General features: G+C 34.9%; 2 protein-coding genes across 4 annotated transcripts in view; one reads left to right on the top strand and one right to left on the bottom strand.

Annotated features, from left to right (window-relative positions):
* The first annotated feature begins 622 nt into the window (after nt 1-622).
* GUF1 (GTP binding elongation factor GUF1) lies at nt 623-22410 on the top strand. Of its 2 annotated transcripts, XM_020869388.2 has the most exons (17): nt 623-990; nt 2834-2945; nt 3114-3262; nt 3544-3624; nt 4536-4613; nt 6257-6340; nt 10421-10485; nt 11203-11406; nt 12880-13019; nt 14075-14198; nt 14556-14688; nt 15707-15850; nt 16768-16901; nt 18933-19034; nt 20025-20144; nt 21404-21440; nt 22237-22410. In XM_020869388.2, exons 1-17 carry the CDS (start codon nt 850-852, stop codon nt 22372-22374), a joined length of 1986 nt encoding a protein of 661 aa, XP_020725047.2. In that variant the 5' UTR covers nt 623-849; the 3' UTR covers nt 22375-22410. The 2 variants fall into 2 exon arrangements, with proteins under 2 accessions (XP_020725047.2, XP_070308050.1); XM_070451949.1 differs by lacking the exon at nt 21404-21440 and having other exon boundaries at nt 11176-11406.
* Nucleotides 12854-23454, bottom strand: part of GNPDA2 (glucosamine-6-phosphate deaminase 2) — a 39264-nt gene continuing 28663 nt past the window's right edge. For both annotated transcript variants that reach the window (XM_070451951.1, XM_070451953.1), the window contains one exon: nt 12854-15452. In XM_070451951.1, the coding sequence (XP_070308052.1) occupies nt 15259-15452 (194 nt within the window). In that variant the 3' untranslated portion in view covers nt 12854-15258. The remainder of the gene's footprint in view (nt 15453-23454) is intronic.

The raw sequence follows: 23454 nt of genomic DNA, 5'->3' as shown, positions 1-23454 counted from the left end.
AGATGTGGTCTTATTATCTCTTATCTTCATCCTTAGCCAGAACTTTCTCCCCGGCCAGGTAAACATTGTTTAACTGGTAACCCAAAGGTCACCAAAACTCCAGGACTTTCAGGATGCAACTTTTTTCCACCTTCACTTCCGGCCCAAATTTTCCTAGGATACATGGTTATTGTTTAGTTGCTAAGTCACGTCTGACTCTTTTGCGAACCCATGGACTGTAGCCCACCAGGCTCCTCCGTCCCACGGATTTCCCAGGTAAGAATAATGGAGTGGGTTACTATTTCCTTCTCTGGGGAAGCTTCCAACACAGGGATGGAACACGCCTCCCATTCATTAACAGGCAGATTCTTCTCCAATGAGCCAGCAGGGAAGCCCTAGGATGTATTATTGCTATCAACTTTACTGCCCGTTTCCATTCAAATGCACTTCAGCATTAGCGATGTTGCAGGCAACATGGAGAATGCAGCGGTAATTTTAAAAATTACTCTAGAATTTTGCCATTTGGCAGTCGGTTAAACACCAACCTCCTGGTAAGAGGACAAGTCGCGCCCCGCTAAACCTTCGCTCACGCGGTTTTCCGCCATCTTCGCGCTGACGTATGCAGACGTCACGACGTACTGCCGTAATGCGTCGTGCAAACGTCGGCGAGCGGCGCTGTTCTCGGTCGTCTGGCCGCAGCAGCTAGATGTGGGGTGTTTCTTCCTCACGTTTTTTCCGCCGCTGGCCGAAGTGTGTTTGAATCCTGTCTGCCAGCTCTTAGCGGGGGCCAGTTTTGAAGAAAACGGAGCCCGGGGTGATGGCGCCGTTGCGTCCCGGGGCCTTCTTCTGACGCCTCGGTTGCGCAGGGGGATGTGGACGCTTGCAGGTCAGGGCTGGTGGCGCGGGCGCGCGCTCGCGGCCTGGGTCGCCGAGGCGGCGCGTTTGGGGCTGCTCGGGCCGCACCTCGCGTCCAGGGCGCCGGACCGGTGGTACAGCTCTGCAGACCGCAAGGTGACCGCCTTGAGTCTCTTGTCATTCACTGTTACACCGAGGGAGGGTGCTTCTGGTGAATTTGCCCGGGCTTCTTAGCACTGACTACTTGTGAACGCAGGACGCACTGCTGTGAGGGAGGCAGGGCTCGGAGCGCGGGGCTGCGCTTCGGCCGCGGACTCCAGGGCTCACCAGCGTGACCTTGGACAAGTCGTGTCCTCACTTTCCTCACTGGTAATATCAGGATCTTTGTTTATGCGAAGGATTGTTCTCAGCGTGTATTTAGTTTTAAAAGCGTATTGAGAAAGCTGCTAGTTCCATTTCCTTGCGACTTTTTAGCCACGTGACCTAGGCAAGTTACCTGACCTTTCTCTGTTTCTTCATTTGTTGAATGAGATGCTTATAAAAAAAAACATTGAGTGGCTGTGAGACTTGCGCGAAGTGAGGCATAGAGCTTTTAGTTTAATACCTAGAATCTAAGAAGTGCCGGGTATGCCTTAGCTTCTTTGATTATTTCGTCTTACCTCAGCTACAGCAGACGCGTGCTCCTGTCCCTGTGGTTGGGGGAGCTGAGGCTTTTTGCTCCTCAGTCGCGACCGACTCTGCGGTCCCATGGACTGTAGCCCGCCAGCTTTTCTGTCCACAGAATTTTCCTGGCAAGAATCCTGGACTGGGTTGCCATTTCCTACTCCATGGGATCTTGCTGAACAAGGCAGGGAAACCGCGTTTCTTGTGTCTCACACTGGCAGGCGGCTTCTTTACCACTGGCGCCACCTGGGAAGCTTCAGCGACCCTAAAACTATACTTTGTTGTAACTGTGAAGAGAAACAGTTCAGGCAGTAAAATAAAGTACTTGAATGAAAGTTATGAGTAACTGGAGAAAGAAAAAGACTATAATTATTCAGTTTTACTCTTTTCTAAAATGCCTGTGGAATGGATTTATGTTTCAATTGTAAGACTAAAAATGGTGCAGTACCTTTTGAATGATGGGTGGAAAAATCACAGGGCAGACAATTCAGGTTTAGATTTTTGCAGAATATCTTTCAGGTATAGTTGCACTTGTATTGAAGCGCTTACTGTAAAAAAAAAAAAGGAAACAACCTCATGAAAATTTTGTATTTCGTTGTAATTTCACTTTTTTGGGCTCATTATGAGATATAAATTTTGATTGGAAAAATGAAACTTTCAGGGTACAAAAAAATGACATATTCTATGTGCAACTGAAAATCATAAATTAACTTTTTAAAGTATTTTAAAAATTTAAGTGAAAAATGAGCCTTTTTTTCTTGATAATATAATTTTTTTCCCACTCTCTCTCCAGAGAAGTTGTTAAGTAACAAAGTCACCTAAATTAAACTTTTGAAGGCTCTATTAGGAGCACAAATTTTTAAGTAGACCTGACTCTGTTAATTAAATATGTGATGGGGGCAAAAAAGTCTTTTCTTTTCTTTCAGCTTCTCTGTAGCTTTTTTTATTTCAAGAAATTTTGTTACACCAGGTGCTCTAAGGCTGTAGAGAAGTTGTAAGTATCTTGTGTTCTCCATTTGTGAAAATACATTCAGCTCCTCAGTGGCCTTTGAAATGGTGGAAATATTATAAGGGACTTTTATTTAGCCATATGGTCTGTATATGGTCATATAATCTTTGACATTGAAACTAATGTATTTGATGGGCCTTGTTGTAATCCATTGCTTGTAATATGACTTTAACCATACATCTCTTTACTGTCAGAGAAATAATATAAACAGTATGAATGCTGTAAATAAAGTTGTTTTAAGAAGACTAAAAGTATTCTTTAGTGTACTTGCTTCATGTTGTAGACAATTTATACTCATAAATATAATATTTCCCTCTCCTTTTCTAGGAAAAAATTGATATGTCTTGTTTTCCTGTTGAAAACACTAGAAATTTCAGTATCGTTGCACATGTGGATCATGGCAAAAGTACTTTAGCAGACAGGCTCCTGGAACTAACAGGTATTTTCGTTTTATAGTCTACACCTAATTAATTGCAGTGAGTAATTGATAATTACTTTTACTAGCATACTTTTACTATGCTTTTAAAATTTTTGGTTTTAAGTTTATATGCAGTATTGTCTATTTTTAAAAGCTTATAGAAATATCAATACACATTTCTATTTTTAGGGGCAATTGATAAAACAAAAAATAATAAACAAGTTCTTGATAAATTGCAAGTGGAACGAGAAAGAGGAATCACTGTTAAAGCACAGACGGCATCTCTCTTCTGTAACTATGAAGGAAAGCGGTATCTCTTAAATCTTATCGATACGCCGGTGAGTTTTAATAGCAGTTTTGTCTCTGTTGTTAAAGTCAGCTTTGTATTAATAGTGCACGCAAATCCTTTTTTTCAGTTTTTAAACTGAACATTAAACACTTCACTTTGCTTTTTTTCCCTCAGTGTTCTTAGATTAGTGAAATTATTTCACAAGATCAGGCTAAAAAGAAGCTTTAATAACTTTTTATTCAGTGGAGTCAGTAGATTTGCCAAAATGCCTCTCCCTAAGAAACATTTAAACTATTAACATTAGAGGTTTTAATATTTTTTGTTTCTCAGGGTCATGTTGATTTTAGTTATGAAGTATCCAGGTCACTCTCTGCTTGCCAAGGTGTTTTACTTGTGGTTGATGCAAATGAGGTAGGTACATTTAATTTTATATGATGTGATATGCTATTTCATTGTTCCAAGATTTTTCTTAAGATGTTTGGAAATAGAATTTTTGTGTTTGAAGAAAGTAAGAATCATTTTATTATTTAACCAAAATTATGTTTTGGTCCTGTTAATTTTAAGTTTTATTATGCTAAAATGGCCTGTGAAATTGCCTAATTCATCCTTTAAAATTTTTAAGCTGATCAGAGGAATCGTTCAAGAGATTTTTGAAGTATGTCGTATATACATCCTACCAAAAAAAAAAAGAAACCCCAGTTTTAAGCACTTCTTAATCTGTGGTTTCAGTTTTTAGCAGAACTAGAAAATCTATCTTTGAGGTCATTTTGCGTGTTTTTAAGGTAATAATTTGAGAAGTGTTACATTTAAAGAAAGAACGTCAATAACATTTCCAAGTTCTCTGTTGTGAACATAACCATAAAAAACATACTGAGATGAAAGTATAAGAGCCATGACATACTATTTATAGTAAGCTTTTGACATACTTCAGTTTTCATGGACTTTTCATTCAAAACCCCAAGATTTTGTTGTTGTGTTAAGTCCTCCCTCATCCTGTCAAGGACAGTCTCTACCTTAACGTAGTATACTCGGCTTATAAAAGGCGTCTCAGTCCTTTAGGAGGCTTCGAGGCCTCCTAAGGACCCAAGTATTGCTGCTTTGTTTCCAAAGCTTGACACAGCACCCTCTACAAGAGGGTTCTAGAACCGAAAGGAATTATCACAGGGAGTGATCCGGGTGCTCGGAAGTGTAGACACCACAGTTTGCCTTGTGCCTTTGCTTTTGATGAAGAAGCGTGGAATGGTCTTGAATTTCAGCTTTGTGGTAGATAATAGGATGATTATCTTAGTGTCCTGTGTGTTCTTGTCTGCTTTTCTTCATAGGGTATTCAAGCCCAAACAGTAGCGAACTTCTTTCTTGCCTTTGAAGCACAGCTATCAATAATTCCAGTTATAAACAAGGTAATTTGTTAGCACAGCAGTGCCATTTATTATTTTACTTTCTAAAGGTAAATTTAGTGTTTGAATATCACTTGTACTATTTTTTATATGAGGAATCTTCAGGTATTTATAATGGAATTGACTATTGAACATCATGGAGGTTAAGGAGGCAAAACCCCTGTGCACTCAAAAATCTGCATGTAACTTTTGGCTTCACACAGACTTAACTACTAGTATCCTCTTATTGACTAAAATCTTAGCAATAACTTAAACAGTCTGTTAACACATACTTTGTATATTATATGTATTGTGTATCATGTTCTTACAATAACAGAAAATGCTAATCAAATCATAAAGAGGAGAAAATGCATTTACAGTGCTCTGTTTATCAATACCCTGAGTTTACATCATCTTTTATAAAGTGAATCATCTCTCAGTACTTACATCAGTGTTGTCTTATGTAATAACAAAACACCATAGATGTTATATGTATTACTGACACTAAATGTCGACAATTAAAAGATAATGTGAAAAGGAACTTCACATTTATTTACAGGTAAATGATTGATGCATTGATAACGATGAAGTAGAAGTATTATGCTATGACATCATGTGATTGCTTCATGGTAACCTAGAATATACACTAAGGAAAGATTCATTAAAGTTTGTATAGTAAACAATATTATAGTCACATTCTCAACTGGAACAACATTGTTGCAGTGAAAAAATGTTTATCTGCAATTATAGGCTGATATGCAGTTTCTCTAATTATGAGAGTCATACTGTGTGGTAATGTAATTCTTTGAAAGCACAGTTATAAAACAGAAAGCCAACACATTATTAATTTTATGTTAAATATCATTTATGCCTTTGTTAGGGATAAGCTATCCACTTCAGTACAAGTCTTGCACCTGATATTCTGCAAGTGTAGTTTTACATGTTTATTGAAAAAAATCTGCATATAAGTGGGCCCATGCAGTTGAAACTCTTTGTTTTCAAGGTCAGTTGTATATTGAGATTTCTTTGGATTGCATGTGATAAAATTTCAACTTAATCTCCTCTACCCTGGCATGTAGTGGAGAAGTTAGTCTCCCTGAATTACATGGAGCGATGGGGGGCTGTTTCTGTAGGAAAGGGCAGGGCAGGCCAAAGAGTCTGTTAAACTAAACTCTAAAGGAAAAGAAAAGGGCCTTATGAAGTAGGATTAAACAGTGTAACACAGGGCGCTTAACAGTGAAGTGCTAAACAGAACAGTGTTGATAAAGCTTAGCTTTTATATTTTGATTCATAAATTAATTAAAAATCTGCATTGCATTGTTTTATTTTTTGATATTGAAGATAGGTTTAAAGGAAGCAAAGAAAGACGGTTTGTTCTTATAAGTTATATATAACACATAAAATCAGTGTACATCATGTTGTCATTGATCTCTTCTGCTCTGAATAGCTAATGACCTCAATAGCTTGCTTGCTCTGCTGTCTGCCTTCTAATTTCAGTGGCCATGAGCGTTAAAATTTTATTACCTTTTTGTCATTATTTTTCTTTCAGTACTTTTGAAAATAAAATTATTAAGGGGTCAGTTCAAAAGTATGTGTCTATCTCAATATATTAATATGTAGACATTTTAATTTCATTATATTAAGACGTGGTGAATTTTCTTTTTAAGATAGATCTGAAGAATGCTGATCCTGAAAGGGTTGAAAAACAAATTGAAAAGGTGTTTGATATTCCAGGTGACGAATGTATTAAGGTAAATTTTTTTTTTAGAAGACTTGATTTTACTTTCCAAATTCTCAGGTAATTGGCCTAAGTAAAATTTCATAGTATTTAATAGCACATCACTATAACATTGTGTAATTATTATAGTTTTACAAAGTTCTTTTTACTGATATTTCATTTGATCTTTGCCAAATATCCTTACTACATGGTTAGGATAGATAGAAATTTCTCTTATGATACAGTTGAAAGGACGAAAACTGAAAGATTTTATCACTTTAAGATTATAGATCTAGTTTGCTAATGTGCCAGGACTAAAACGTAGTTCTTTTGCAACTCTTTGTAATATTATTTCTTATATGCCATTTTGCCTCTGTGGAAATATTCTCCTTGAAGAGTAGGGTCAGACTAATCTCAAGGCATTGTAGATATCATTCTTAGAACTATATTTAATGTAAATCAAAGTTGATAATATTTTAAATTAAGATTTTTAAATTTACCTTTTAAATGATAGTTGAGTGTTAAATCAGTTCAGTTCAGTCGCTCAGTCGTGTCTGACTCTTTGCGACCCCATGGACCCCAGCACACCAGCCTTCCCTGTCCATCACCAACTCCCAGAGCTTGCTCCAACTCAACGTCCATCAAGTTGGTGATGTTGTCCAGCCATCTCATCTACTGTCGTCCCCTTCTCCTCCTGCCTTCAATCCTTCCCAGCATCAGGGTCTTTTCCAGTGAGTCAGTTCTTCGCATGAGGTGGCGAAAGTATTAAGAGTTTCAGCTTCAATATCAGTCCTTCCAGTGAATACCCAGGATTGATCTCCTTTAGGATGATGGACTGGTTGGATCTCCTTGCAGTCCAGGGGACTCTTTAGAGTCTTCTCCAACACAGCAGTTCAAAAGCATCAATTCTTCGGGGCTCAGCTTTATAGTCCAACTCTCACACCCACATGACTACTGGGAAAACCATAGCCTTGACTAGATGGACCTTTGTTGGCAAAGTAATTAATGTCTGCTTTTTAATATGCTGTCTAGGTTGGCCATAACTTTTCTTCCAAGGAGCAAGTGTCTTTTAATTTCATGGCTGCAGTCACCATCTGCAATGATTTTGGAGCCCCCCAAAATAAAGTCTTCCACTGTTTCCAGTGTTTCCCCATCTATTTGCCATGAAGTGATGGGACCAGATACCATGATCTTAGTTTCCTGAATGTTGAGTGTTAAGCCAACTTTTTCACTCTCCTTTTTCACTTTCATCAAGAGGCTCTTTAGTTCTTCACTTTCTGCCGTAAGGGTGGTGTCATTTGCATATCCGAGGTTATTGATATTTCTCCCAGCAATCTTGATTCCAGCTTGTGCTTCCTCCAGCCCAGCGTTTCTCATGATGTACTCTGCATATAAGTTAAATAAGCATGGTGACAGTATACAGCCTTGACATACTCCTTTTCCTATTTGGAACCAGTCTGTTGTCCCATGTCCAGCTCTAACTGTTGCTTCCTGACCTGCATACAGATTTCTCAAGATGCAGGTCAGGTGGTCTGGCATTCCCATCTCTTTCAGAATTTTACACAGTTTGTTGTGATCTACATAGTCAAAGGCTTTGGTGTAGTCAATAAAGCAAAAGTAGATGTTGTACTGGAACTCTCTTGCTTTTTCAATAATCCAGTGGATGTTGACAATTTGATTTCTTGTTCCTCTGCCTTTTCTAAATCCAGCTTGAACATCTGGAAATTCGTGATTCACGTACTGTTGAAGCCTGGCTTGGAAAATTTTGAGCATTATTTTGCTAGGGTGTGGGATGAGTGCAATTGTGCGGTAGTATGACCATTCTTTGGCATTGCCTTTCTTAGGGACTGGAATGAAAACTGACCTTTTCCAGTCCTGTGGCCACTGCTGAGTTTTCCAAATTTGCTGGCATATTGAGTGCAGCACTTTCACAGCATCATCTTTTAAGATTTGAAATAGCTCAACTGGAAATCCATCACATCCTCTAACTTTGTTCGTAGTGATGCTTTATAAGGCCCACTTGACTTTACACTCCAGGATGTCTGGCTCTTGGTGAGTGATCACACCATCGTGATTATCTGGGTCTTTAAGATCTTTTTTGCATAGTTCTTCTGTGTATTCTTGCCACCTCTTCTTAATATCTTCTGCTTCTGTTAGGTCCATACCATTTCTGTCCTTTATGGAGCCCATCTTTGTATGAAATGTTCCCTTAGTATCTAATTTTCTTGAAGAGATCTGGTCTTCCCCATTCTATTGTTTTCCTCTGTTTCTTTGCACTAATCATTGAGGAAGGCTTTTTAATATATGTAAGGAAGTGAAATAAAGAACCATGATGAGTTCGGGTTTGAGCAGCTGGTTGAATACTGGTGATCTGTTTATGCAGAGAGGGCCTGAGGAGGAACAGGGGCAGTGGGAAAATAAAAAGCTCCGTTTTGGAAACAGTATGTTTGAAATGTCTAATAGACATCCAGGTAGGATATTACATAATCTACACAATCGTGGCATTTGTGAAAAGTACTGAGTCTGAAACATTTAAGTCAGAGATATTTATGATATAGTGTGTATGTGGCACTGATGCCATTGGAATGGATGCTATTTCCTAGGGAAAAAGTGTAAGTAGAAAAGAGATCCTAGAAGCCATTCTACATTCCCAATTTGTAGAGTGTCATGAATAACAATTTGAGAAGGGTTAGAGTAGGATTCAGAGGACAAGGGTGTGAGGATTGAGTTTTCAGAGAGGTGGGCAAACAGATTGCAGCAGGAGAGAAGGCAAAGAAGTTGTGGGTATAGTGCAGATGGATTTCTGTATTTGAATAAAGGAGTTTTTGATGTCTTCTGTTTCCTTGAATGAAGTAAGAGGCAAAGTTATCAAATGAGAGTGAATTGGCCACAGGGAAAGTGTGTAGATTGAAAAGGAAGGTGGTGTGAATTATTAATTAGTGTTAATGTGAATTTAGTAGATGTGTCCAGCAAATCTTTACTGTACATTGAGATCTGTGTCATGAACTTACAGAACCAACCAGAGCAGTTACTTGACTGTTCTCCAGTAATGCTGAGCTGCTCTGATGATAAACGTAGGAAAGGCACATAGTTGGATGCAGTCTCAGTTAAGGTTTTATTAATACCAAGTGCTTATGATAGACAATAGAAAGTAGTTGAATAGAATGATTACAAATAGTAGGCCCTTGGAGTCTCAGCTGGGAAAAGAGGCAGGGAGCTAAATAGATAATGAAAAAAAAGTCCATTCAGTAAATTTGAAATTGTGATCTTAAAGGATTGTTGCAAAGAAGAGTCTAAAGCCTCGTTCTTCTTAGGAAGTAGTTCTGCCTCTCAGGAGGCCTTTGGCAGTGTCTGAAGACCTTCTTTGTTGTCACGCTGGGGAATAGGCGCTCCTGGCATCTTGGGAGCATATGAGAACCCATGGATGCTGTTAACGCGTCTTGCAGTGCGCGCATAGGACGGCCCCCCACACAGAGTTCTCCAGGTCAAAGCGTCCTTAGCACTGAGGTGAGGAGCTCTGGTCTAGAGGGGCTCTGAAGGGCGAGAGGAGGAGTTCAGGGAACTGAGTTTGAATCAAGGTTTCAGAGAGAGTTCAGTTACCGGTGATGGCAAAGGTGAGTCAGATGAGCGTGTTTTGAGTGTTCTGGCTGCCTTCTCAGTGTAAGAACAGTGGTGGTACTATACCTTTCAGTTAGCCTCAGCTGTGTGCCATCCACATATATTGTTTATTCACACAGAGCCTTGAGGTTTATGTAGAATATGAATAATCACTTTACTTGTCGATGAAGAACTTGAAGCTTGAAGAAAACATGTATTGGCTAACGTTGTGTATTACACGTAGAGTCATGGTTATAACCCAGATATTTTGAACTCTTAGTCCAGTGCTCTTTCAGGACCATAATCAGAACGCTTTTGTAATTTAATACCAGCGAATCACCTAACCGTAATGGAAGGGCGGTTGTCAATAGATAATATGGTGTGTGCTTCCTTTTGCCAAGCATTTCAAGCAAATTGATGACTTTTAGAGTTGTTTCTTTTTTCTAATCATACAGCTCAGTCACAGGATAGAAAAGTCTTAACTTTTTAAGTGTTTGTTTCACATACATTTTTTCAGATTTCTGCTAAACTTGGAACGAATGTTGAAAGTGTTCTTGATGCGGTCATCAAAAGGATACCCTCGTAAGTATTCTGCTGCTCTTTGTATACTGTTTATCTTTAATAGTAAAAGTCCATCAGTTTGATCTGTTACTTTAACTTAGTTGTTATGACAGATATATTCTTTGTGGTCAGTGAGAATACATTTTTAATTTATATTTAGTAACACATAGAAGGCAAATACAGATAGAAAAAAAAAAGATGATAGGGATCTCTTAATTATTGTAACAGACTTGAATACATTGGTAATTACTGTTTTAATCCTGAACAAATATATTTCATCCATTTCATAAATAGTTTAAAAATGGCTATTTAAAATGTATTTGGGGTTTTCCTGGTGTCTCAGATGGTAAAGAATCTGCCTTCAATGCAGGAGACCCGGTTTCCATCCCTGGGTCAGGAAGATCCCCTGGAGAAGGAAATGACTACCCACTCCAGTATTCTTGCCTGGAGAATTCAATGGATAGAGGAGCCTGATGGGCTTTAGTCCATGGGGTTGCAAAGAGTTGGACATAACTGAGCAACTAACAAAATGTATTTAAAACTCAAGGGTGAATTAAAATGAATATAAATATAGGCATTATACCTTTCAGAAAGGTCCTTTTATTTGGGCTGTCAGTTAATCTTTCTCAAGTACTAGAGTAAATTAAGCATAATATTTGAGTTAGGCATTTTGTTAAGATTTTAATTTATTATTTAATTTTAAATTATTAGTATTTGTTCTTTACTTATTTTTAATAGTCCTAAAGCGCATTGCAGAAATCCCCTGAGAGCTTTGGTATTTGACTCCACCTTTGACCAGTATAGGGGTGTGATTGCCAATGTAGCATTATTTGATGGAGTGGTTTCGAAAGGAGATAAAATTGTATCTGCACACACTCAAAAGACATATGAAGTTAATGAAGTAGGAGTCCTGAATCCTAATGAGCAGCCAACTCATAAACTGTAAGTAATCTGCATGAGTAATTAAAAGACACTCGGTATGTGTTTCTGTTGCTGTTTTTCTTAATTTGGTGTGCTTAGTAAGATCCTAATTTGGTAATTTAGGGAAAAAACAAAAAACTTGATTGTTCAATGCAACTACATAGTGAGTGCTCTTTCATAATCTCATGGGTGAGGGACAGTAGGAATTTGATGTGTTTTTAATTCTTTTTGGCCATAACTGATTTTTTTCTAGTTGCGACTGGGTCCAGCATTGATGTAGTTGATTAGACAGTGAAAGAGATAGTTCTCTCATGCATATCCATACTTGGTATCAGTTTTTAATATTTAATTTTTTTGTAGTTAGATCTTCAGCATAGAATAGTGAAGAAAATTCAATAATTATTTTGTTTAGTGCAGAATTCATGGTAAAACTTTGATTAACTAGAATTTATGATGTGAGATTAGCATAGTAGTGTACATTATAAAACTGAGTTCTGAGTTCACTTATAAAATATTTATTGAGTGCCTATTCCATCGGTACTCTAGATATTAATAACATTGATTACCTTGGGCACATAGTATTCTAAGGTCTTTATTTCCTCCTTTGTCAGATTTAAGATTGAACCGGGTCTCACTTGATAGCTTAATGTTATATGTCTAAAACTACCACTATTTTGTCTTTTTTTATGTAATTTAAAGTCATAAGGTTTATTGTAATTTTGCTCAACTATTTCTAAAGTTTGTCTATATTCTTATTTGCTTAAGTATAGTTGATCATTACAGTATCACATTAATTTCAGGTATACAGCATTGTGATTCAGTATTTTTATAGATTATACATCATCAAAAGTTATTACAGATAATAGCTGTAATTTCCTGTGCTATACAAAGTCTGTCTATATTCTGTCGCATATATTGATCATTATTGCATCTTCAGTATGATTTTGTATCTCATCCTAAATGGAAATTATCATATAGGAAATTTGCTTAAAAAATAATAAAGCTAAAACTCTGAAATCTTTGGATTTGCTCTTTTCCTGCAAGAGGCACATCAAATAGGTATGAGATTTGTACAAAGTTCACATTTTTATTTGCTAGGTTAAAAACATTGTTTTTTCTTTTTCTTCCTTTTTTAAAGGACATTTGTAATATAATTCACTACTAAATATTACAGGGGGTGTTTTATGTTTCTGTGTCTACCAGTTTCACTATTGTTTTATATTCAGAGATGGGCAGAGTCATGAAGAAGGCCCCTAGGCTTGTGTTGCAGAGGTGCTTGGTCATGGATTGTAAGACTTGGGATGTTCTTTTGCGGACAGCTCTTAGAGCTGAGAATTAGAGAATTAACTAGAATGCAGCACCTAGTTTCAGCTTGGTGAGGTTTTGTTTGGAAAGTGCAATCATTTCTTGGAGAAGGAGAGCTAATTGTGAGTATGCACATGAAACATTGAAACATTAAAACAGTAAATATTTCCATGTAATAATTTTATTTAGATATGCAGGACAGGTGGGCTATCTGATTGCTGGGATGAAAGATGTCACTGAAGCACAAATAGGAGATACATTATATTTACATAAACAACCAGTGGAACCCTTGCCTGGGTTTAAATCAGCGAAGCCAATGGTATTTGCAGGTGAGGCGCTCACATATTCAAAGGATAAGGGCCAGTTTATTCCAAGCTGAAATAATAATTATTAGGAATACTCATTTTAAATAACAATCAATTCCTATTTAAATAACAGCTACTCTGTTTTAAAAAATTTTTTTGTGGGTGTGATATTTATATACCAGTTAATTACATATGTATGATACAACTTTATATGGGAGAGCATTTCCTCCTAAATTTAAGGACTTCTTAAAAAAATAACCTCCTAAAACAAGCCCTCTCATAAATTAGAGGAGCACAGTAATATCAATTTCCTTCTTGTTTCACTAGGGAGTAGCTCATCATATTTGAAATACTACTACTTCTACATAGGGTGTTTTCATTACTAATTATCGGTGGACATTTACTGAGTGCCTTCCCCTTAGCTGGCCTTTCTTTAATACTGTACTATTGCTCTAGTGTTGACATAGCAGAGAAGAGTGTCACCTCATGTATACATGACTTCAGAACCTGTTACTTCTGTGTGATATTACAGACATTTGTAAAAGGAAGACCTGATTGAAGGTTATCAGATTACTGTGTGCTGACGTAGTCAGCACTGACAAAGACGAAGTCAGTCATCATTTAGAGTTTGAAGGACTTAAGTGGTGACGACTTGGGTTTGATGTGCAAGGGAAACTAATGAATCAGTTTTTGTTTTCATTTCTTCCTGTTATTTATATGCTAATGGGATTTTCTTTGTGATTGTGGGATATCTTGCACTTTTGTTTCTTAAAATATGATGTATTTTCTTGATAGGTGTAATTCCCATTGTTCTTTTTTGTTTTCCCTATACTTTTTGCAAAAGCAAAAACATCACTTTGAATATGAATCTAGTGGTAAATTCAAAGTTTATGAAACTTGCAAAATACTTTGAAGCCAATTTAATAGTCATAGTTTTCTTGGCAAACCAATATTTTGTTCAGTGAAATACAGGAAGTAATTTAAAAGCTAACTGATTAATTTTGAACTTTGCAGCAATGCATATTAGGTTTTCTGGGCAGAGTGTCACATGTAATAATTAGAAATCATTGTGTCCCCAGGAGTGTACCCTATAGACCAATCCGAATATAATAACCTGAAGAGTGCTATAGAAAAATTGACACTAAATGATTCCAGTGTGACAGTTCATCGGGATAGTAGCCTTGCTCTAGGTGCTGGCTGGAGGTAAGATTCACTTATGTTGTAGGATTCCACTTGTATTGAAAAATAAAGTTTAAATGGCTTACTGGGCTTGACCATTTCTGAAGATGAGTTCATATTAGTGTAAAATGAACTAAAACATGTCTGCCTATTTCTCACTGTGGATGCTTATTGTATGGATCAGTTTTATAGCTACTTTAAATAGAATCTCAATGGGAGATTTTATCTTATTTAATGAATTTATGCTAGCTTTTAATTATGATGTGAATTGATTGAATGACTTTTGATTCCACCCCTCCCGGACAAAATAGTAATATCAAATCAAAGAAAATAGAGCCCATGGTACACAAACATTTTGGAGTTTGGCTTTTTCTCCCTCAGGTTAGGATTTCTTGGACTTTTGCATATGGAAGTTTTCAACCAGCGACTAGAACAAGAATATAATGCTTCTGTTATTTTGACAACCCCTACTGTTCCATATAAGGCTGTTCTTTCATCAGCAAAATTGATAAAGGTACTGTTGTGAGTTAGCATACATAAGAAAACTAAATAAATATATGTGTGTGTATGTATATGCAGAATATGAGGAACATTTTAGTATACCAGTAGCTGACTAGCTATTAAAACTAAATATTTCTTGATTAGTAATAAGAAAAGTTGAATTACCTTATGATGGACAAGTTTCTTCAGAACTAATTATGCATATTTTTCTTAACCTGATGAAATCTCCACATTATCAATACTAGTCTGTTACTAAGAGTAAAAAGTAGAATTAGTTCTGAGAATACTGTTCTAAATTTAGCAGAAAAAATAAGAGTGTGATTTTGGTCATAAGTAATTCATCTTATGATTAGTAAAGCATTCTTTCCTATATGGTTGTGGGAAATTTTAGATTTCAGGTTAACGGTAGAAACAATATTGTATTCAATCTAAGTTACAACGTATTTGTTTTAAACAAATATTAACTTTGGCATCTGTAAATATGGTCCAACAAAATTAACTTAGGAAACTAATTACAGTGACGTACATGGGACAGATTGATATGTATTCTTACATCGTATTTTTTCTAGTGAAGTGAAGTCGCTCAGTCGTGTCTGACTCTTTGCGGCCCCATGGACTGTAGCCTACCAGGCTCCTCAGTCCATGGAATTTTCCAGGCAAGAGTACTGGAGTTGGTTGCCATTTCCTTCTCCAGGGGATCTTCCCAAACCAGGGATCGAACCCAGGTCTCTCTCATTGCAGGCAGATGCTGTACCGTTCTGAGCCACCAGGGAAGCCCTGTATAAAATGATTTTAGTAAATATCAATAATCAGAATATATTAATAATTATTATTAAATGTTTTGGAGAGTTTTTCTCTTTTTAATCCAAAGTGTGTTAAGATAATATTCTAACCTTTAGGAATTCTTTTGTTTTTTATTAATTTCAACACATTTAATAACAAAAATTCTAACCTATGTTAGTAGCAAATTTAAAAACATGGTAACTACTAAGATTTCTTTTTAACTATTGGTGACTTTTCTTATTTTTTAGGAATACAGAGAAAAGGAAATTACAATCATCAATCCTGCACAATTCCCTGATAAGTCAAAAGTAACAGAATATTTGGAGCCAGTTGTTTTGGGCACCATTATCACACCAGATGAATATACTGGGAAAATAATGATGCTTTGCCAGGTATAAATGTAATACAGTTTGATATAAAAGTACATTTTAGTCTTCTCAAACAGTGGTACCCAGCTTAGCTTTAGAATGGTTTGTCTCTATGGAGCCTGTAGAATTGAACAAAAGAAATTTTCATAAAGATCTTTATATGTTTTATCTGTTTATATATTTAGATATACATACATATAATTATGGTACTTTGACTTTTAAATAAGAAAACAGCCAGAATTTTTGATCATCTTGACATCTTGAATTTATATTTTAGCTTAAAGCGAAGAAATTTCATGGCTTTTTTTCACCCCTATAGTTTCCTTTCACTTTTTTTGACTATTTGAAATTGGGTATTATTTGAAAGATAATTACAATACTTTAGAGACCTTTGATTGAAAGGTATTCCTCATTTTGCTTTAGTTCTTGCCACATTGTAATAAATGATTTAATCCACAAATTTGATATAATCATAAGTCATCAGAAAGTATATATTTAAAATAGTCTGACATATTGGAAAGAACTCTCAAGTGATGACTGCTGGACTTGAATTTTTATTGTCTTTTCCCAAAATAGATTTAACTTCAGTCGCTTAATTTCTCTGGATCTAAATTTCTTTTATTTGTAAAATAAGAAATCAGAACTTGACTCTACCTGTAGCTAATTTGATTTATTGTTAAGTGAAATACTGTATAATTAAAAAAGACTTATTTGATTAAAAACAAAAGATTAAAGTTTTGGTAGGAAGTATATCATAATTGAAATACAAAATGGTACTCCCTGTATTATAAATATTGGTCAGCTGTTTTTATTGGACCATTAAAGAAATATTCCTTCATTTTGCCCACTCTTTAAAGTTGATAATTGACATGTCTATATTTATTAAATAAATCATTATGTGAATAAGTTATCATTCAAGCCATTTTTCCTTCTCTTTTCAGGCTCGAAGAGCAGTTCAGAAGAATATGATGTTTATTGATCAAAATAGAGTAATGCTTAAATATCTCTTCCCTTTGAATGAAATTGTGGTGGATTTTTATGATTCTTTGAAATCTCTGTCTTCAGGATATGCTAGGTATGGGAAACTCAAAATATCTGTACAGTCTTTTTTAAGTATTGACCAGCAGGTGTTTACTAGTATTCCACTTACTTAATCTTGGTCATCTAGTGACAGAAATTTTAGTGCCCTCTTCATGAGAAGAGATGTACTCTTGTAAGTTGATTAAAAATTGCATGTCATTTGAAAAAGCTACTGTGACCTAAGTGGTACTTTTAAAATGTATTTGAATGTTAAGTAATCCTAGGAGTATCTGTGTACATTTGGAAAATAGATGTACTTGTTTAGAGAAATGCTAGGTGTGCTCCTATATTTGTGAACACTTCAATAACTTGTTCTTCCTAGGAGTAAGTAGTCTGCATCATGAAACCCGTTATCTTATCCCATAAAAGTACATGGAGGAACAGCCTGTTAAAATTAAAGGAAGAGTATAGCATTGTGGGAGTGTTTTTCGTTAGGACAAATAACTAGATGCCCTTAGTGTCCTAAAATCTTACATTACTGGATAGCATATACTAGGATATAAAGGAAATATGTAATGGGGAAGTTGACAGAAAAGTGAATGTTCACATCTGGTAAAACACATGCATACATGTATGTGCATGCATACTTAAAATTAACGTTCAAAGAAAAATCCCAGCATTTTGAAGAATATGCTGCAGTGACCTGGACATTTACTTTGTGAAATGAGCTTTTGAGTGAAGCGAGTCAGCATAACTCATGATACAAAGTTATTTTTTCTAATTGGTCACCCAATTTTTTTTATGTCTTCTTTCATACAAGACCTTGAGCAAATAAGTAGCAATGTAATTTAAAATGAATTGAGGCAGCATGTTGTTAAACAATTACTATAATTAAAAGGATAATTACTAAGTGTTTATAACAGTTAACAACCATCTGAATTCTAGCTTTCTGAGTTAAATGGTCTTAAAATCTTCTAGCTGGGGGAACAACTTTAACATTGAGAGAACATGGCTTATTTTGAACTATTTAAAAATAATTCCAACTTCCAAAATTAAGTAGTCCTTATGTTCAGGAATACACGAGGATATTTTTTCATATTCTAAAAAAATTTAAATTATAAAACTTGGGAGCATAGAAAAATTTAAAGCTGCAAACAGTGAAAATCTCAGGATTATGTCTGTCTTATCTCTTTAGTACTTATGATACCTTTATGTAATATATGATTAATGTTCATTGAAAAAAGAAAGGATTTTGGGAACACTTTAGACAGTAATCAGGTTTTAGAGACTATTAGTGGCACCTTACGACCTTCCTGCTGAAAACCTTTCAAAGCTACACATTTGCAACTGTAGGTACTGGTTTGTTTTAGAATTATGGCAGTAGAATACACATGTTCTCATCCATAACTGCAAAGACACGAGAGCATAATTGAAATTTTCTTTCTCATCAGACATTAGTTTTATAAAACCTGTTTTGATTATTACTGTAAGCTTTGACCATATTGTTAGAAATAGTTGACACTTATTAAATGCTTATTGTGCTTAGATAGGCTCTGTTCTTAACACTTCTTATGTTCTAGGTACATGTATTAACTCATTATTAAATGCTCTGTGAAGGTTTATACTGAAGAGCCGTATATTAATGGCTACTTAGCAGTGCCCTAGCATTTATTTAACTGGTAATAGAAAATTTAACAGAAACCCAACTCATGAGTCTGAGACTGAATACATTCACTAGTATATACATTGTCTACAGCCAGCCAGCTTCTAGGAAGGAACATTGGGAAGGTGACATTTCTTTCAATGATGTACTTTCCTAGCCTAGTTTAACAGTTATTTTTTTACCTTCCCTCAGTGGAGCATGATGATTTTTGTACCTGATTTCATAAATGTAAAAAGATAAGGAAGTTTTTTTTTACTGTGATCAGGTTGGCCCTTTTATCTGAAATTTATATGTAATTCGTTTGAAAGTTAGATCTTTTGGGAGTGATACCAGAGGAGGTAGAAAAAAGATATTTTGAAAAGAAAAAAAAAGTCATCTCTTGGGAAATACAGTGTTTATAACTTGGATATTTTTCTTTGTTAGTTTTGATTATGAAGATGCAGGCTACCAGACTGCAGAACTTGTAAAAATGGATATTCTACTGAATGGAAATATTGTAGAAGAGCTAGTAACTGTTGTACACAAGTAAGTTGAATTACAGTTGAATTACTAATTACAGAATGTGAAAGTAGCTATTTCTTTTTACTTTTCATTTATTATTGGTTGCTCATTTTTATTTGACGGCTACATTTTGAAAATTTAAAGGTGTAATTAATTTCCATGTACTAGTTTTTCCTTCTTTTCCCATGCTTCTGTTACCAAACTGTTGACAGGAGAATAGAATTAAAATAGCCAAAAAGCATAGTGTCATGGAAAGAAATGGTTTCTTTACCATATAAAACAAAGTAAATGTTTTCTAAACTATGGTAGATTTAGAATTGAGAACTAAATTTTTTTTTAAATTTCCATTTCAAGAAATAGTGGATTAGGTAAAATAAATTATGGAACACCCACATAATAATCTATTATTTTAAGCCATTAAAAGTATATTGTCGAGCAATATTTAGTGGTGTAAAAATGTCTATTAAGTAAAAAGGTAGAATATATCACAAACACTGATCCAAACTGTAAAAAACAAACATAAATATGTATGCAGGAAAATAAGTATGGATATATGTTTAAAAAATATTCTAGAATGTTTAACAGTGGTATTCTGTGGGTGAGGGAAGGGCATTAAGAATGGTTTTTATTCTCTATGTTTTTCTAGATTTTCTGTAAGAGATCATGTTATTTTTGCTGTCAGAGATCACATATGATTCAGAGATTAAGTGGTGTTTATTAAAGAATCCACCTGCCAATGCAGGAGATGTGGGTTCAATCCGTGGGTCGGGAAGATCCCCTAGAGAAGGAGATGGGAACCCACTCCAGTATTCTTGCCTGGGAAGTTCCATGGACAGAGGAGCCTGGTGGGCTACAGTTCATGGGATCGCAGAGTTGGACATAACAGCGATTAAACAACAACAACATCAAGTTTTCTTTGTACCTCCTTAATCACCTTTACATTGGTTATGCATATTAAATAGAAAACTACTTTTATTTAGGATATATGAATAACTGCATTTTTTTCTGTCTCAGAGATAAAGCATACTCTGTTGGCAAAGCCATATGTGAACGTCTGAAGGATTCTCTTCCTAGGCAGCTGTTTGAGATAGCAATTCAAGCTGCTCTTGGAAGTAAAATCATTGCAAGAGAAACGTGAGTTGAAATTCATTTTTGTTCCTTGGTTGGTTTTAGTGATGATATACATAAAAAATGAAAGAATATTAAAAAATTTAACTTAACATTGTGCTAAACTTTATTCCTACTTACAGAAATGTTAATCTCTTAATTCCACTAATTTAAGTGATGACTGTTACTTTGACACTTTTGGGTGATAATTATTTATAGTTATTACTCTAATGTATATGGTTTAAGGAATTTTATTTCCACTCATTTTATCCAGTGACCCCACTCAATTTTCTGGTTAAGGAATTTCTGTAAAGTTTTATGGTTTGTTTTCTCTCTTCAAGTATATAGGAACTGGAATTAAAAAGGTTTTGGAGATATTCTTGCACAAGAGAAAACTAGATTGATTTTTACTTGAAGCACTTAATACCACTTCCTTAGAGCTAGTCAGTGCGTAGAGGGGAGGGGGAACACTGACAGTGTGTTAGGCTTCAGGGTTTGCAGTAGTCATGGGGTGAGTTGTGTTGCAGGTATTTGCAATGACTTTCATTTCCTAATACTATTTTGTGTTAGTTATTTTGTGTTTCATAAGTACTCAGATTAGGCAGAGTGGAGTTTATAATCAGGGAACTTGCAGAAAATGCCATTTAAAATAGCAAATAATCATTCAAACATAAATGTGCTGAGGTAGAGAAAACCTTAAAGAAAAAGAACAAGACTTTTATATCTTCATATGGCATACAAAAAAAGTGGAGTTATTTTCAAACTTTTGATCCTCCATATTTCTCAGATATGTTATGGAAATAGATTAGTTTATAGCTGCTTAAAGGGCTGTATTAAAATTATTTCATTTCCCCTGAAATGGGTTTTATAAAATATATTGTTCTTCATATTCCTAGTCAGTCTTGACCCACATTTGATAGTCAGTAATGAGATAATAACCATTTTAGTATTTTTGAAAGTAGTAGTAGTTTTAAATTGAACTAGAAATTCCCTTATATAATTTTCATCATCAAGGTCACACCAGTCTTTATTTTGGCCTCGAGACTATCCCCAAACCTTTTTTTTAATTCTTAATAAAATCTGTGTTTATATTCATTTTGAATTGTCTATTTTATTCCAAATACATGAAATACAAGAGCATGTAAGCTATCTAATGATTGTCTTTTGGCAATTTTACCTAAGTATGACCCGATCTTAGTATCTTTAGTAAAGGGGGAATTGTTTTTGAAAATAAGTACTTTTAATTAGTATAATTGTGTACTTAAAGAAAATTTTCTCTCTTACAGTGTGAAAGCCTATAGGAAAAATGTTTTGGCAAAATGTGTATGTATCTGTGTATGTTCTTTATTTTGTAAGTTTAAAATGAGAGAGGGTATAAATACCTTGGGTTTCTACTGTTGGTTTTTATAGTACCTTTTATCTCATCTGTTTTCTTTTTAAATAGGTAAATGTCAGCTTGACTTTAATGATTGCATATTCATTTTGCTCACATTCTGAAGTATTTTCCTATCTTATTTTTAAAAATTTCCTTATGTGCAACTACCTAAGGATGTCTTTATAACACTTATGATCAGGATAATGTTTGATTTTTAAGGAAGCATTTGAAGACAATGACTGTCTTAGAATGGAGTTAAAATTGAAATCCATTTCTCCTACATTAATTTGTGAAGTTTGCTGTTTCTTCTGTTAAAAAAAGATTCTTAACTCAATTATTATGAGAATTAAATGATAAATGCTTTTTCTAAATCTTCAACACTGGGACTGACACATTTAAGCCTATGCAAGTTTCTGTATTAGATTACAGCTATATGATCCAAAATTTCAAGGCCTTGAATCAGTAAGGAGATTGATAGCAATATAGTATTGGGCTTCCTTGAGAATCTTCATCTCCTTCAAAACCAAATAAAGCACTTATCATTCTTTGAGAAGATATTAATAGTAAATTTAGGATCTGCTCGGAAGGGTCTTAGAGGTGACTTACCAAGTGTCTACCTCATGGATAGTGACTATATATAAAGTTGTAATTGTATTGATATCTCTGGTTAATTGTAGGATTATTTTTCTATGGAGTGATTTGGACTTTTTAATTTGAATTTGAATTTTTTAAAATGTTTTTCAGTATGGTGGTGATATTACCCGAAAAATGAAGCTTTTGAAGAGACAAGCAGAAGGAAAGAAAAAACTCAGGAAAGTTGGCAATGTTGAAGTTCCAAAAGATGCTTTTATAAAAGTTCTGAAAACACCAACTGATAAATAATTGGTGGGAAAATATAAGGAATTTTCATAAATTAAAGATTGTGTATCTTTTAATTTTCCTTAGTAATTATGTTGAACACAACAGAAGGAAAATTTATAAAATTTTCTTATTACCTTCAAGGTTTTCAATTTTAAGTAACCTCTTGGCTTTTTTTGGAAGACAGTAATGGGTGGGTAAGAACTTAGATTCTGAAACCATATTGCCTGGTTTCACATTTCTGTTCCACTACTCACTAGGTAAGGTGACCTTGACCAACTTACCCTTTCTTTATTCTTTAGTAAAATCAGGAGTGTACTATTACTTCATAGGCTGTGAGTATTAAATAGTATATTTAAAATGTTCAGAAGACTACATGACACATAGTCAGTGTTAAGTGAATGAATCTAACTAGTTTTCAAGCATATTCTTTACACTGAAAGGCCTCATACTTAAATATTTGATCTCATTCCAATCCCACAATAAACTTGTTAGATGGATATATTTAGATGATATATATGAATCTATTATTAAAGTCAAATAACATAGTATTTAGACCTGTGATCTAGTTTTTCATAAAATTTTTACAAATGTTATTTTGAACCAGATAGTTTACATATAAAATTAAAATAAGGATATGAGCTGCCTTATTCTGAGAATTAAAATGCATTTATGTAAAGGGACAGATGTTTGATATTAATAGCAACTGTCATTAATGACAGTCTCATAATTATTGTCTAGATTTCATAATTGAGACTAATTGAGACTGACTGAAGCTTTAAATAACTTAGTTAAGGTCACACAGTCAGTAAATGGCTATCTTACTTCAAAACATGTCTTAGTAAATAAGAGGGCATAGTGTATTATAGTAAGATAATTTAGCCATTGATTTTTGTCCTTTACCTTGAATGAACTGAATGAGGATAAAACTGTCAGTGATAAATTTTATACAAGGTTGCTATAAATTCAGATAGTGGCAACTTCCTTAAAATTGTGTATAGACGTTAAGTAACATGTGGCTTAGTCCTAGTTACATAAATTAATCAACCATCATCTTCATGTCTTCTAGCTCTGGTACATCAGATGGATTATGAGATCTCATGA

Source organism: Odocoileus virginianus, chromosome 21 (assembly GCF_023699985.2).
Source record: "Odocoileus virginianus isolate 20LAN1187 ecotype Illinois chromosome 21, Ovbor_1.2, whole genome shotgun sequence".
In the NCBI taxonomy this organism is placed as follows: domain Eukaryota; kingdom Metazoa; phylum Chordata; class Mammalia; order Artiodactyla; family Cervidae; genus Odocoileus; species Odocoileus virginianus.
The sequence above is the reverse complement of the archived record's forward strand: the minus strand, read 5'-3'. Positions and strand labels throughout refer to the sequence as shown.

Coding starts and splice junctions, on each gene's coding strand:
- GUF1 (XM_020869388.2), top strand. CDS start 850: ATGTGGACGCTTGCAGGTCAGGGCTGGTGGCGCGGGCGCGCGCTCGCG. Junction 20,145..21,403: donor AAAATCATTGCAAGAGAAAC/GTGAGTTGAAAT, acceptor TCTCTCTTACAG/TGTGAAAGCCTATAGGAAAA. Junction 21,441..22,236: donor AAAATGTTTTGGCAAAATGT/GTATGTATCTGT, acceptor AATGTTTTTCAG/TATGGTGGTGATATTACCCG.